At 43.8% G+C, this 13,953-nt stretch overlaps 1 protein-coding gene across 1 annotated transcript in view; it reads right to left on the reverse strand.

The window, feature by feature from the left end:
* Positions 1-13,953, reverse strand: part of KCNQ1 (potassium voltage-gated channel subfamily Q member 1) — a 227,823-nt gene that overhangs the window by 36,691 nt on the left and 177,179 nt on the right. Inside the window, exons 6-10 of the mRNA XM_082270391.1 lie at positions 7,903-7,981; positions 5,780-5,876; positions 2,211-2,351; positions 1,037-1,147; positions 853-948 (exon numbers count right to left, since the gene is read on the reverse strand). Of these exons, the coding sequence (XP_082126517.1) occupies positions 853-948; positions 1,037-1,147; positions 2,211-2,351; positions 5,780-5,876; positions 7,903-7,981 (524 nt within the window). The remainder of the gene's footprint in view (positions 1-852; positions 949-1,036; positions 1,148-2,210; positions 2,352-5,779; positions 5,877-7,902; positions 7,982-13,953) is intronic.

Here is a 13,953-nt window from a genome sequence, read left to right on the forward strand (position 1 = left end):
CACTGTGATTCCAAAACTATAGTAATTGTTCAAATCGCACACCAATCTAAACCTTGTACTTCTACAAACCTCAAGTAGGAGCAAAACCTCATCACAACAGATGCAATTCTAGCGAGTTTTATAAACTCCATATCCGAGTAAAAAATGAGTAATGCATTTCATTAAAGCCTAGTTTAAGACAACATTTTAAGGGCTGTGTTTGACTTTCTTTACATTGGGCTGCGTCACTTTGGACGCATAAAAAAAACAAGAGAAAGGCACACCGACCTAGTGCAAGATCGTAAAACATTTATCGGAAAGAGGGGCTCTGAGGAAGAAACGAGTTAGCCCTTTCTATATGGGCGCCTTCAAGTTCGCTTGTCTTAAGGATTTTGGTCCTACAGTCTCTGGATAGCCGAAGGAACCCTTTGGTTTTATGCTTTTACATAGCCTACTCTTGTGAGTATAATGTATGATGTGGTTTTAACGATTTTCCAATAAATGTTTTACAATATTGCACTAGGTCGGTGCACTTTCTCTTGTTTTTTATGCTTTCAGTTTATGTGATTATCCATCATCCTGAGAGGGCAGCAAGACTTCAGATGCCAACAATTTAGCCATCGTCTTTTTGGCTCTTACGCAACATTTGAGTGCAGGCGATATTTACTTGTCTTTTTTGCGTCAATTTAGACGTTGCAAGTTATACTGAGGTGCGTTTGAACTAAAGGCAAAGCAGATCAAATGCAGCCTTTTCTTGTCAAACACTTACATTTGATATTAAAGCACATGCATTTGAATAGCAAAGAGCTTTTTTACTGTACATCAGGGCTGTGACTGCTGTCACATAAAACCACATAGAGCTCATTACTGTACCTGTATGAGAGATGCTGCAGCTGGAATCTGGCGGTTAAAGTGCTTTTGACGTTGCTTTTGCTGTACTTTTAAAGCAAAACCAGAACCAAGGATACCCTGAAGGAGGAAAGAACACAGGTAACCAAGTACATAGGTAAAGGGAGAGCAAAAAAGGCAAGTACACCAAGTAAGCTGGAGAACATACCGCTGGCAATGCAAAGAAAGAGATTGCAAAGACTGAAAAACAAGAGGCTATTGTTTTCCCAATCCATGTCTGAGGAACTTTGTCTCCATAACCAATGGTTGTAACCGTCACCTATTGGAAAAAATAATAATTTAGGAAACATACAGAAATGACACACAGGGCTACCACTTATGTAGTCCATAAAGGGATGTAGACAATTATCACAGAATCAGAGTTTAGAATTTATTAGTGATCTTTCTTTATCAAATCTAAATCACCACCTTTGCTGCATGTGGAAAAATAAAGATACCTTGACTGGTGGCTAGTTTCTCTCTTAAATCAAATGTGCTTAGCCTATACTTAGCAAAAATCATGTATACCTAAAGTGTCTGTTAACCTTAAATTGATTGTTTGAGTTATGTATTCCTTTAGTGCTAATGTTGTATATTATGTATCTGCTTACTCATTCAGTAGTGTACATGGTAATCCTGCCAGTCCCTCTCTTTTTAATAGCAAACTGAACACGACAAGCATGGAAGAACAAAAGCAGAAACAATATTTTTAGATACGCTATGTGAATGTGAACAGATAACATACAGTGGGGGCTTCTCAAATTTGACAGCAAAAGTAGAAATACAATTTAAAATGTTAGCAGGTCCATAAAGCAAGCACCTTTTCAGCTGCCTATTTGTATCTTCGGATTATCTTCAGAGCACCCCATAACCTGCAGACCATATTAAGCAGACCATAACCTGGCAACTCTATGCAAATATTAACTATGGCTTCTGTGGTTGAGCTCTGTCCCTTCTTTTACCACCTGACTTTTAACCACTAAATATGAAGGACATCCCCAATGATCAATAAGAAACTGTCAAGGAGGGACAGGATGACCCAGACAACAGCTTCAGAGGCTGCAGTAGGTACCTACATAGGTTTTAAAGTAGCAGATACATTCCCCACATGCACAAACACAGGTTTAAAGCACCCTAATATGGGGTATTTCTCCAGCCTACAAAAAAAACAACGCATCTTTAAAGTCGAATACTACATTAAATAGTGGTCCTCTCCTCTAGTCTCCCTACAAATCTTTAGAGCTAGTTTGGAGGATGGAGGAGCTTGCAATATGGATCTGAGACCACTTTATAAGGTAAGGTGAGCCCACAGACTCCGCTTACATTTATTATAGTATACTTACTACTCCCCACCACAGGGCGTCCGCATAGCTACCAAACTGGTATTGTCCTGAACCATCAATAGCATCCTTTTCAGCAAGGTATACAAAATAAGAGGAAAATATTAAGCCTAGGAATCCAATGTACAGTGTGGTTATCAGTTCCTGGAAGACAAAAAACAGGATATAAATAAAAGTATAAAAACATTGGCTTCCAGTTGGACAGCTACATTTTTTCAAACTTGGTTGCATAAAAATATTGCAGTGATTGCACAGCAATATCATACATAGACAGAGGCCACATGACCTTATCTTAGGACCATATCTATTATCTTAGCTAAAGGCAGACCAAGACTAGCTGGCTTCTTCATACTTCATAGGGTAAAGATTAGGAGGCCTGAGGCCGATACTATTGCTATAATCTTTCCTGAGGGGATGGCACAACTGCAAAGAAATCCAACACTTGAGCATAAATGTGGTATTTCCACTAAGATTTCAATGACTCCATGTATGCCAGTAACAAATCAGGAAACCTTAAAAGGTTAGGTTTATATGAAAATTTTTAAATCAATGAGCCATTGAAACTTAAAAAAAAAATAGCAATGTGAATAGGATTATATATATTTTTTTTAAAAAAAAAAAATCGCAAATAATTACTTTATACAGGCATACCCCGTTTTAAGTACACTCACTTTACATACACTCGCGGGTACAGATACAGCCTGGTCAGCTTGGCATGGCATTACTCCCTGTTTTTAACTTTGGTGTCTATGGGAAATCTTGGTCAGTTTGACATGGCACTACTACAAACCATAGGTGACAGGGATACCAACCGTAAGGAGCACCGAGAGGGGACCCAGGGCTACAACATATCCTATTTGTGGCCACCCAGCTTGCCAAGGTAATCTACCATATCATAGTCCTGGATCCCCTTAACATGCTCCCCAAGCTTGGTGTCCTTGTCAGCAGTGCCATGTCAAACAGACCAATATTTCCTATGGAGCTAGTGTATTCACATGCATTGAGAAATGAAAAAATGTATTTCTTCACTTAAAGTACATTTTCGTTTTACATACATGCTCTGGTCCCATTGTGTACTTAAAAGTGGGGTATGCCTGTACTGTAATAACGCCGAGGTTAGTGAAAGAAAAAAAAAGTTATAAATTGTGAAATTAGGTTGCGGTTCCCAAAACAATATTCAAATACCAGATATCAATATAAACAAAACTTTAAATAATGCTACACTCTCTTAAAACCTTACAAGTAATGTACTGAAATTGTGAAGGGCACATCAAAGCCCCAAATCTGAACGGCCAACCAAATCTTTATGCATGTCCAATATAGTGCAAAAATCCACCACCATAATTCAAAAGCCTTTTACAAAATGGATATAACCCCTAATATCATGAGGTCATAAGTGCTTGCGTGATACTGGATCAGACAATAGATGGTACCCAGGCAACCTCCATCAGTTTACATATGTCTGTGCCTCATGTGCCCCTCACCGGCATCTCTTTTGGGAGTGGAGACAGGTGAACCTGCAGAGCAGTCTGTGCTTATGTTGACCTATCCCTTCATTGTAACATCAATATACCACTACATTCTTTAGGACTTCAAAGGAACTGGCCAGTGGATAGTCAACATGAAGTGCCTATGTTACCTAGGAAGCAATGGGAGCGCCCAAAGAAGGGCCGTTCCACTCCGGAGTGAAAGCTGCTTGTGAAAGCAATCGTTAGATCCACAAATAAGGCAGCTGTTCTTCTGTCTGAACCAGTGTCACTCAAGTGCTTATGACCTCATGATATTAGGGGGCCATATCTATTTGGTAAGAGGCCTTTCGAATTACAGTGGTGGATTTTTGCACTATATTGGACAAACGTGAAGATTTGGTTCACCATTTAGGTTTGAAACTTTGATTCTCATTAACTTATTTTTTACAATTTCACTATATTTGTTTTTGGAGTAAGCTTTAGAGCTAGTGCACCATTATTTTATATTCAGTTTAATCACAAACACCACCAAAAAATTAGTGACCAATTCTGATCAAAACCAATATTTTAGGTGTGGGTGGGCATTGGAGTAATAAATGCAAATTTTTACATAATATTTTAAAGCTGAACTCTGGGCTGAGAACAAAGATGCCCCCCTAACGCAAGCAGATGAGCCAATGCTGCTGGGATGTGGGCATCGGAATGCATTTTCCAGGTCAGAGAATCAAAGTATCAAAGTCAGTGAGTCAGCAAGACAGACAGGAAACTAACATTTTTACCAACGATAAGCTCTGTGTTCCTGTGCTGACAGGTTTCCTTTAAAGCGGAACTCAAGTATAAAGAACAAAAAAAAAAAAAAAGCGAGCATGCAAGCTCTTTATTGCAGAAGAGACATAGCCTGTCTCTTCTGCAATAAAAACAGACCAACCTGCCTGTACACAATCTTCTTTAGAATATACAGCAAGCTGTGCATGTTAAGTTCGGTGTTATTCTCAGCACACTTGCTCGCAAGGCGCTGATCCTCTATTGGAAAAAGCCAATGATCCCCTCCCTCTCTTATTGGAAAGGACTCGTAAATAAAGGGACTCCGTTCTTTAAAGCTACATATTTGAGCAAGGGCTGCCGAAAGAAGTTTGATAAGGTTTGGAAGATCTGGTTGGAGAAGCTCGCATAAGACAGCCCTAGTAATGGGTGTTCGGGTGGAGACTGGATGGAAGGTTATGAATAATAGTTAATGGAGAGAAGACCACAAGCGCCTACTAAGTGTAGCAGTGGAAAGCATTTAATAAGGTACAGGTTAAAATTACTCACATACGTGGGTAAAGGAAAGCATGTAGTGGTAACGGGAGAGAGTCCTTTACTTGGCAAGCATGGGGGGTCCTTCAGGGATGCTGTCTGTGATGGATTCCTGGCAGCAGAGATAGCCATGCCCTGGTGTAGACCGGGGACTTCCTGGGTCCACTGGAGGCAGAGACTCGCCCAACTTGGAGCCTGTGATGTCACTTCCTTGCTGCGGCGTGACAGACTCTCGTCACCACCAGCAACCACCAAGTGTACAGTCATCATATCAGGAACTGCCCCAGAACCCAGGATCATCTACTGTTGGGGACACATCGATGTATCTGGATTTGTGCCAATACTGTTCATATTTTGATGAATAATAGGTACAGTTTGCTCTAAAGATTTTCTCTAAGGGATTTATTTAGACCAGATTAAAACATAACAGGTACATAAATGTGTGACTAATTGCATAAATTATCTCAGAGGCTGCAAAATGTTTCACTGTATAGATTACTGCTTTGGTTATTCTTACCCCGGCTGGGGGACTTTTATCCGTGATGGTAGAGTTGCCTGCAGGGGAAGGGTAAGCCTGGAAGGGGGGGGGGGGGGGTTTCAGGATGTTTTTCTATTGTTTTTTTACGCTGTTTGGTGAGGTGTTTTTTTATGTTTTGCATAAAATAATAAGAATAAATTGACAAAAAAAAAAAAAATCTTTGTTTTGGCATGGCCAAAGATTCCAGACCCAGAATACTAAAGACTAAAGATGTTGGTGCCAGCAAGGGAGCGACACGAGGCAGATTTAGTTTAGAGTAGTGAACGTACCTGTCTATGTATAAAGACAACCGATCCAAGCAGTCTCCATGTACCACCTTGCCGATCAACATGTAACATACGTAAGATCTGCAGAAATCTGATCCCCCTGCAAGACAACACCAAATAAATTAGAAACGATTATTCATGAGACAAGTTGATAGAATCACATAGATCTAATGTTGCAATCAAACAAAACACAGAATACCACATGAAAATTAGACATTTTGAAAACTAGTTGTTGCTAATGTTGAACTCTTCAACCTTTTAAGCAATCACAGTAAATACCTAAAAATGCAGAGTCATTGTCAGTCCTCTGAGCTGAAAACAAAGCATAAACATCTTCTCTTTCACCGTGGAATGAAAATGATTGAAGACAAGACTTTGAAGTCCACATTCAACAGTCTGTCCCATATGGTCGTCCATAGCCAGTATGGAAGGAAGCTTAACAGTTGTGGCACCGTGCAAATCCAAAGTCAAAGTAAAAAAGGCAAAATGTTTACTGAAATCTCATAGAAAATAAACATTTATCGAGGTGACAGGACACATCCAGGGAATGGCAAGGAGCAATATAGCACATTTTTGTTTTTGGGTTTAGATACACTTTCAACATGCCACACAAATATGGCAACAGAAATAAATGTCACCTTGACCATTGCCAGTCTCTTATATCCATTTTCTTTGAAAAAGCCTTACAGAACACCCTTGGAAATATTGGTGCATTGAAGTGAGGCAGTCAAGACCGCCTAGGAACACCAAGAAACCTATACAGGTTTTTTGTGTCCCAGTTAACACAATTTTTAATGCATCAACAGGGCTTGAAAATTTTTAATGCATCAGCACTTTCTAGAAAAAAAAAATCACCTTAATCATCAGTAAGTTTACTGTGCTCAATTTACTGTACACTTACTGTACTGCATACTTTAAAACCAGTCTTGGCCCAAAACCAACACTTTTGGAAAACCATGAGCTTATTCAGACTCCGCAAAAAAATCAGCACTTAGGACCTCTTGTGCAATACAAGTCTCCATTCATACAAGTGATTAGGAATTCTGGCAGCAAGAATCGTAGAAACTTTAGCCCCATGCTCACTTTCTGTGAGAACAGCTGTGGCTAGATTTGTACTCTATATGAGTCGATGGGTGGTGAATCTATTGTACACATGTAACTGCTCCTATGAGTGGGTTACATGCAATTAGGGACTCTGACCAAGCCTGGACACAAGAGGTTTGCGTCCAGGGTCAACAGTTTGTATGCTGCCATAGCACTGAGTGCGGCTGCTGTGTCCAGAGGTACTGTATCAGTCTGTACCAGATCATCTGTCTAAATGAACCCTAAATGGGCATTCCCATTGGGAGATATCGGAACAACGGTTGAGAGAATCTTGTGGATGTCTCCCTGACTGTCCAGACTTTGCTGACGGTTGGGCTGGGCTGGGCCTGAAGCTGTGAAACTCACTGCTGAAACCAACATGGAATATTTGTGTCTAATCCTACACACAGCTGAATCCAGCGTTTCTCTTCCCCAAGAGAAACTACAACCTCTCGGCTCCCAGACTTTGATTCTTCAGTCCCTGAGTTGCCAAACTCTTTGCTTCTGCATGATAGTATTGGGGTGGATGGTAGCCTCCTTCAAGACAATCCCATTTGTACAGTGCAACTCCAGACCCCTATGACACAACACTGTTATTGTGGCACAAGTCAGTCCAATCGCAAACAATTTTTGTACTCCCCATAAGTTTCCTTTCTTGGAATCAGGTAAAAGATACAGGCCTATGATCATACTCTTGGTACTGCTTTACCACCAAAATGAGACATGCTGGGTTTAAGAGGGGTGATCCTGAGCTGGACCATGTTTTTTTGTCCAATCCTTCTGTAGGTGGTAGTAAAACCAAACAATATAGGGCTTCCTGTGTCCCTCAATGGACGCCAAAGAAAGGATTTTATAGCGAGTATAAAATTATATTTATCTCTCAAGATCAACAAGGTTAAGATGTCATTGTTAGGGTACCAGGCCTACTGGTCTTAAGTAAAATGAACATTAATAAAGCTTACAAATGAAAGATATAGCATTCTCATACGAATTAGCCATCAAAACAATATTCCATGATGTAACGTCATGTAAAATATCTTTACCTAATTGCTGATGTTGCAAACACTTGTCCATTTGACCCCACACAAAGGACTATAACAGAGGCTACAACAACTATTAAATCTGAAAAAAGAAGAAACAGTCTATTAACACTGCACTGACATCATAATTATAACCAATAACTGAGGAAGTAGAGTCAGTATTTTGAAAAGATTTACACAGTCACAATGTTGAGGTGCAATTCCCAAAAGGAATAGTATACTGTAGTCAACGGCTTTTAAAAAGGGCTGCAAAAAAATGGATTTTTGTAAAATCTTACCGTAAAATCCTTTTCTCTTAGCTCATCGACAGACGTAGTCCTCGGTGATACACCACCTTCGGGTTATGTTACCTCCGCAGGAGCAGGACTAGACAGGAAATTAAAAAGCTCTGGCCACACCCTAGGGGCAGTCCCAGAGGGTATATCCTCTCTCTCTCTGCCTCAGCAAATCAGTTATGTGAAAAAGCAGTGCTTAGAGAATTTAACCCAACCCAACTCCAAAACAGAGGGGCGGGGACTACGTCTGTCGATGAGCTAAGAGAAAAGGATTTTACGGTAAGATTTTACAAAAATCCATTTTTCTCTAGCGCTCATCGACAGACGTAGTCCTCGGTGATACACCACCTTCGGGACGTCCCAGAGCAGTATCACAACTGAGGGGTGGGAAAATGAAATCAAATCCCAATCTAGAAGGCCCAACCGGTGCCAACTAGAAGTTTACAATGCTCATCCTTAATGATGAGACTCAACAAAAGAGAGAAAAATTTTTTTTTTTTTTTTTCAAACAGAAAAAAACCCTCGAGGTAGACCACCGGTCTCCTCAAATTGCGGCCTGCAAAACCTTGCGGCCAAATGAGGCATCCGCCGATGCCGTCACATCAATTTTATAGAATTTTGTAAAGGTATGTACCGACGACCAAGTGGCCGCCTTACATACCTGGACCACTGACGCCTGATGGCGAAAGGCCCAGGAAGTACTGAGCGCTCGAGTGGAGTGCGCCCTAACAGGGAACGGAGGACTCTGACCCTTAATAGAATAAGCCTGTACCACCGTCTGTCTAATCCATTTGGCAATGGTCGCGGCAGATGCAGGCAAACCCTTTCTGGGGCCATCCGTGATCACAAAAAGTGAATCCGTCTTACGGAATGATTCCGTAGCTTTCAGGTATACCCTGATTGCCCGAACCACATCTAAGGAATGCAACGCATGTTCCCGATGATGCTTGGGCTGAGGACACAAGGAAGGTAGTACAATATCTTCATTCAGATGAAAATCTGAAACCACCTTAGGAAGAAAAGATGGCTTAGGATGAAGTACTACCTTATCCCTATGAATCACTAGGTATGGGGACTGGCATGATAATGCAGCCAGTTCTGACACCCTGCGAGCAGAAGTAATAGCCACCAAGAAGACCACCTTCTGGGATAAAGTAAGCAAGGGAATCTCCCTGATGTTTTCAAAGGGAGGTTTCTGTAGAACCGACAAAACCAAATTAAGATCCCAGGGCGGTAAGGGCGCGCGGACTGGAGGAGCCAGGTGCCGCACCCCCTGGATGAAATTCCGCACCAAGGATTTGGTAGCTAAAGGTTTCTGAAAGAAGATTGCTAATGCTGAAACTTGACCCTTGATGGTGCTCAAGGCTAGCTTCTGCTCAACCCCTTGTTGCAAAAAGGCCAATATTCGAGACACCGAATAGGTACGTGGAGGAAATCCTAAAGATTCGCACCACGCAATACAAGTCTTCCATGTGTGATAATAGACTTTGCTGGAAGTCGCTTTCCTTGCTTTAATAAGGGTAGGAATGACTGAAGTAGACAAACCTCTGTCCTTCAGTACTTGGGTCTCAATGGCCAGGCCATTAAAACCAGCGACTGTAAAGCACGAAGGTAAATTGGTCCTTGAGACCACAGACACTCCCTGAGACGAAGTTCCCACGGAACGTCTACGACTAACATGTCCAAGTCGGCCAGGCCGGCTTGAGGAGGCCAGCCTAGAATTTCTAGGACCACTGGCGCTGATAGAATCTGAACCAGGCGTCCCTAGAGCTATCTGGCCCCGACCATCCGAGAAAGTCTGGTCGTTTTCTGTTCCCACACATTTATCAGATACCTGATAGTTATCAGGAAAAGTGATCTTTTCTGGTTGAACCTCAGGGACCGAAGTCACCCGACTAGAGGCTACTTGGCCTATCTGGTCAATCAGATCCGATTCCTGTGAGGTATCGGGACTAATCTTGGGAAAAGGTAAAGGAAAAGATCTATTCAGGGAACGGTAACTACCGCTTCCTGTGGTACTTAAATGTTGGAAGGGAAGAATCGCACCGGTAGTAGTGGTTGATGCTCGATCTAATGTCCTGAATACCGGTGAAAACGTCCCCCCACCCTGAAACCGGGTGGGGGCGCACCTTCAGGCTGTGTACTCCTTTACTTCGGGTTTGGCTGGGTTGGTCCTCTGCTTGTCCGACCAGCCCTTCTTGAACCCTCCTGGAGGAGTCTTGCCTTTCCCGGGAGTACCAGCCGGGCGCCCTTTATGGGCGGTAAAGAAAGGTCCTCGCTTGTTGCGAGGTCCCTTAGCTTTTGCAGCCTGTGGCAAAAAAGTGCTCTTGCCCCCAGTGGCATCCTTAATGATTTCATCTAGGTTGGCCCCAAATAGACGATTCCCCTGAAAAGGGAGATTGGTCAAGGTCTTTTTGGAACCTAGGTCAGCTGACCAGCATTTTAACCACAGAACACGTCTGAGGATCACTGCTAACTTAGATGCATGCCCTAACAAGGGAGTAGTGTCCAAGGCTGCGTCACAGATAAACCGTAGCCCTTGTATGATCTGTTCCATCAAATCAGATGTCTCCTGGGGAATATCTTTTCCCCTAAGATCTTGGCGTACCATTTTCGCCCATTCCGTAAGTGTCTGGGAAACTAGACCAATAACAATTACTGGTCTAAATGCTGACCCTATCAGAGAAAAGATAGTGCGGAACTCTGCTTCTATCTTTCGATCCACCGGATCCTTAAAGGACGAAGTGTCCTCCACTGGAATAACCGTGGCTTTATTCAGCCTGGCAATAGGCGGATCCACGACTGGTGGTACCGTCCATTTCTTAATGATGGATTCCTCAAACGGATAGCGTCTAGCAATACGCTTGGAAATAGTAAAGGTACGTTTAGAATGCTCCCATTCTCCTTTAATCTGATTACCAAAACATTTAGGTACAGGACAACTAGTGCGTCCACCAATGCTTCTTCCTGAATTATAGCAGGAGAAGAAGCGTCCTCCTCACTGTCTGAGGGGGCTTTACCTGGGATAACAGCCCTTGCAGAGGAACCTGCAACTGCAGTGACCATCTCTGAATCTGAGTCAGAGGTGTCAGATAGTATAGGGGTAGGCGGGGGTCGCTTCCTTGACCCCCGTCCCTGACAGGCCGCCTCCACCCGAGCCACCATAGACTCCAAAATTGCTGTAAATGACTCTATACTCTGTGCACCGGCGGGTCCCGAGGCCCCCTCGAGGGAAACAGGTGGGGGAATATGTGTGGCAGGGTCCATAATAACTCCAGTTACTTCCTGGATAATATAATTCAAAAGTAAAGAAAAAAACTTTTTTTTTTTTTTTTTTTTCTGTGACCCCCAGCGCCACAAAAAGCCCCTTAGTGTTACCTGCTAGGGATCCCTATCAAATCGAGAGAGAGAGAGATAGACCCCCAGGCTCACCACTTGATGCTCAGAGTTAAACTGCAACAGCTTACAGCGCTGTCTTGACAAACAGGAAGTCTTTTGGCTGGCTGCCCAGGAAGAAAGGAGGCGGCTCCGCCCCTCTGCACGCCTTCCGGCGCCTCCCCCAAGCTCCACGAGGTGTAGGATCACCTCAAACATGGCCGCCCCCATGCTGGAGACACGAGGCTACGCCAAAATGGCGGCTCGTGCGATCCAGCAAAAAAAAAAAAAATGGCGGCGGCCTGTACTGAATAGCGGTGTGCTGCAGGGCACACAACACTCTCTCTGCATGGGGATCTGGCGTGCTTGGCGGTACCGGCCCTGGCGGACCGCATGGCCGTTCGGGAGGCCTGCTAATAGCTGGAGATCTGATTTGGAAGGCAGTCTACATGTCCGTGGCTTCTGACTGGTAGGTAGCTATACTTAACCCATAAGATTCCCAGAATGCCACAGCTTACATATTTTTTAAACATGTATACAATAGATTGTTAGCTCCCAAACCAAGCCTCCTGGCTTTTGCACACATAAAATCACACTCAAAGTAGGAGGATTTGTGACATGTTATAGGATAGAAAGGACTCTTTCTTACCATACAGAGAGGGGCCCGCGTTCACCACAAAACCCGTCAGGGAAAAAGGGGAACATACTACTCACCATACCGGAACCAGGCGGGCACCAACTCCTGACAGTACCCCTCTCCACCGGGGCGGGAGGGCTGTCGACCGATACGGACGCCGTGACTCATGGTCTTTGGCGTTTCAGCGAGACGTTTAACTCGCGGGTTCAGTCCTTAAAATGGGACTTTGTCGCGGCCGACCCAGCGCGGAGCTATGGCCTGCACGCGCTCGTAGGCTGAACTGGGGTGACCACCGGATCTCAACATCCAGCCCGTCGCCCAGTTCAGCTTTCTTGCTTGAAGATCTCACAGGAACACTGGAGAAAAAAAGCTGTCTAAAAATCCTTTAAGAAAAAAATTCTTGCCAGGACCTAAGATCCCAGCAAGGTATCTAGGTCCTTACTCCTAACTAGACAGAAAATAACTGATTTGCTGAGGCAGAGAGAGAGAGGATATACCCTCTGGGACTGCCCCTAGGGTGTGGCCAGAGCTTTTTAATTTCCTGTCTAGTCCTGCTCCTGCGGAGGTAACATAACCCGAAGGTGGTGTATCACCGAGGACTACGTCTGTCGATGAGCGCTAGAGAAATAACTATTTTGCATTAATAGTAGTGGATCACATACAATGCCTTGAAAAAGAATTGACACCCCTTGAAATTTTCCGTGTGGAGTTAGATTTGTGTCTTACTGACAAAGCGGAGCGAACCTTTCGCTGGTCCCGCCAATTGTGGTACGCCAAGGCTAACAAGGCAAATGCCATGCTGGCCAACAGGTTGCGGACATTTGCCCCTAAATTGTCTGCTATTACCTTTTGCACTCGCCATAACACCCTCACAAGTAACCCCCTTCGGGTCCTGGAGGAATTTCGCAGTCGCCTCGCCAAACTGTACTCTGCCCCTGCGCAGGATGGCTCTCTGGCTGCGGAAGCCTTCTTGCACCATACCACGCTTCCCACTCTTTCTGCGTCCCACAGGACACTTCTGGATCGGGATATCCAGGAATCTGAGGTGCTGCAGGGAATTAAGGAATTGAAGGTGGGCAAAAAAACGGGCCCGGATGGCTTCACTGCATTGTACTATAAGAAATTTGCCTCAGTACTGACTCCCCCTCTCACGGCGATGTATAATGCGGTTAAGAGTGGCCAACCTCTGACCCCTGACCTCTTGACAGCTAACATCGTTATGATACCCAAGCCAGACTGGGATCATTCTTCCTGGGGCAACTTTTGCCCTATATCTCTTATCAACATTGATATGAAACTCCTTACCAAAATCTTGGCCACCCGTTTAAACGCTTTTCTTCCTCGCCTGATCAAGAAAGACCAGGTTGGTTTTGACACCAGGCAAGCGAGGCGGTTAGGAGGATCATACAACTCCAACACCTCGCCCATCAGCGTAAGTTACCTGCTATGTTGCTGTCCTTAGAGGTTACTAAAGCCTTTCCTGGCCTTATCTTATGAATGTCCTCCGCCATTATGGGTTTGGTTCTTCCTTTTTGTCCTGGTTAGCGGCCTTTATGCCTCCCCCCGGGCTAAAATTAAATATTATAGGTTCAAATCGTCCCCCTTCTGTATTGGACGGGGCACCCGCCAGGGGTGCCCATTGTCCCCTCTCCTATTTATCCTGTCCTTGGAGCCATTAGCAGAGGCTATACGTTCGCACCCCGATATTTCCGGTATTGAGGTTGCGGGCTCCATACATAAAGTATCCATGTTCGCAGATGACATTTT

This window comes from Pelophylax lessonae, assembly GCF_965119305.1.
Source record: "Pelophylax lessonae genome assembly, chromosome: 10".
NCBI classification, from domain to species: domain Eukaryota; kingdom Metazoa; phylum Chordata; class Amphibia; order Anura; family Ranidae; genus Pelophylax; species Pelophylax lessonae.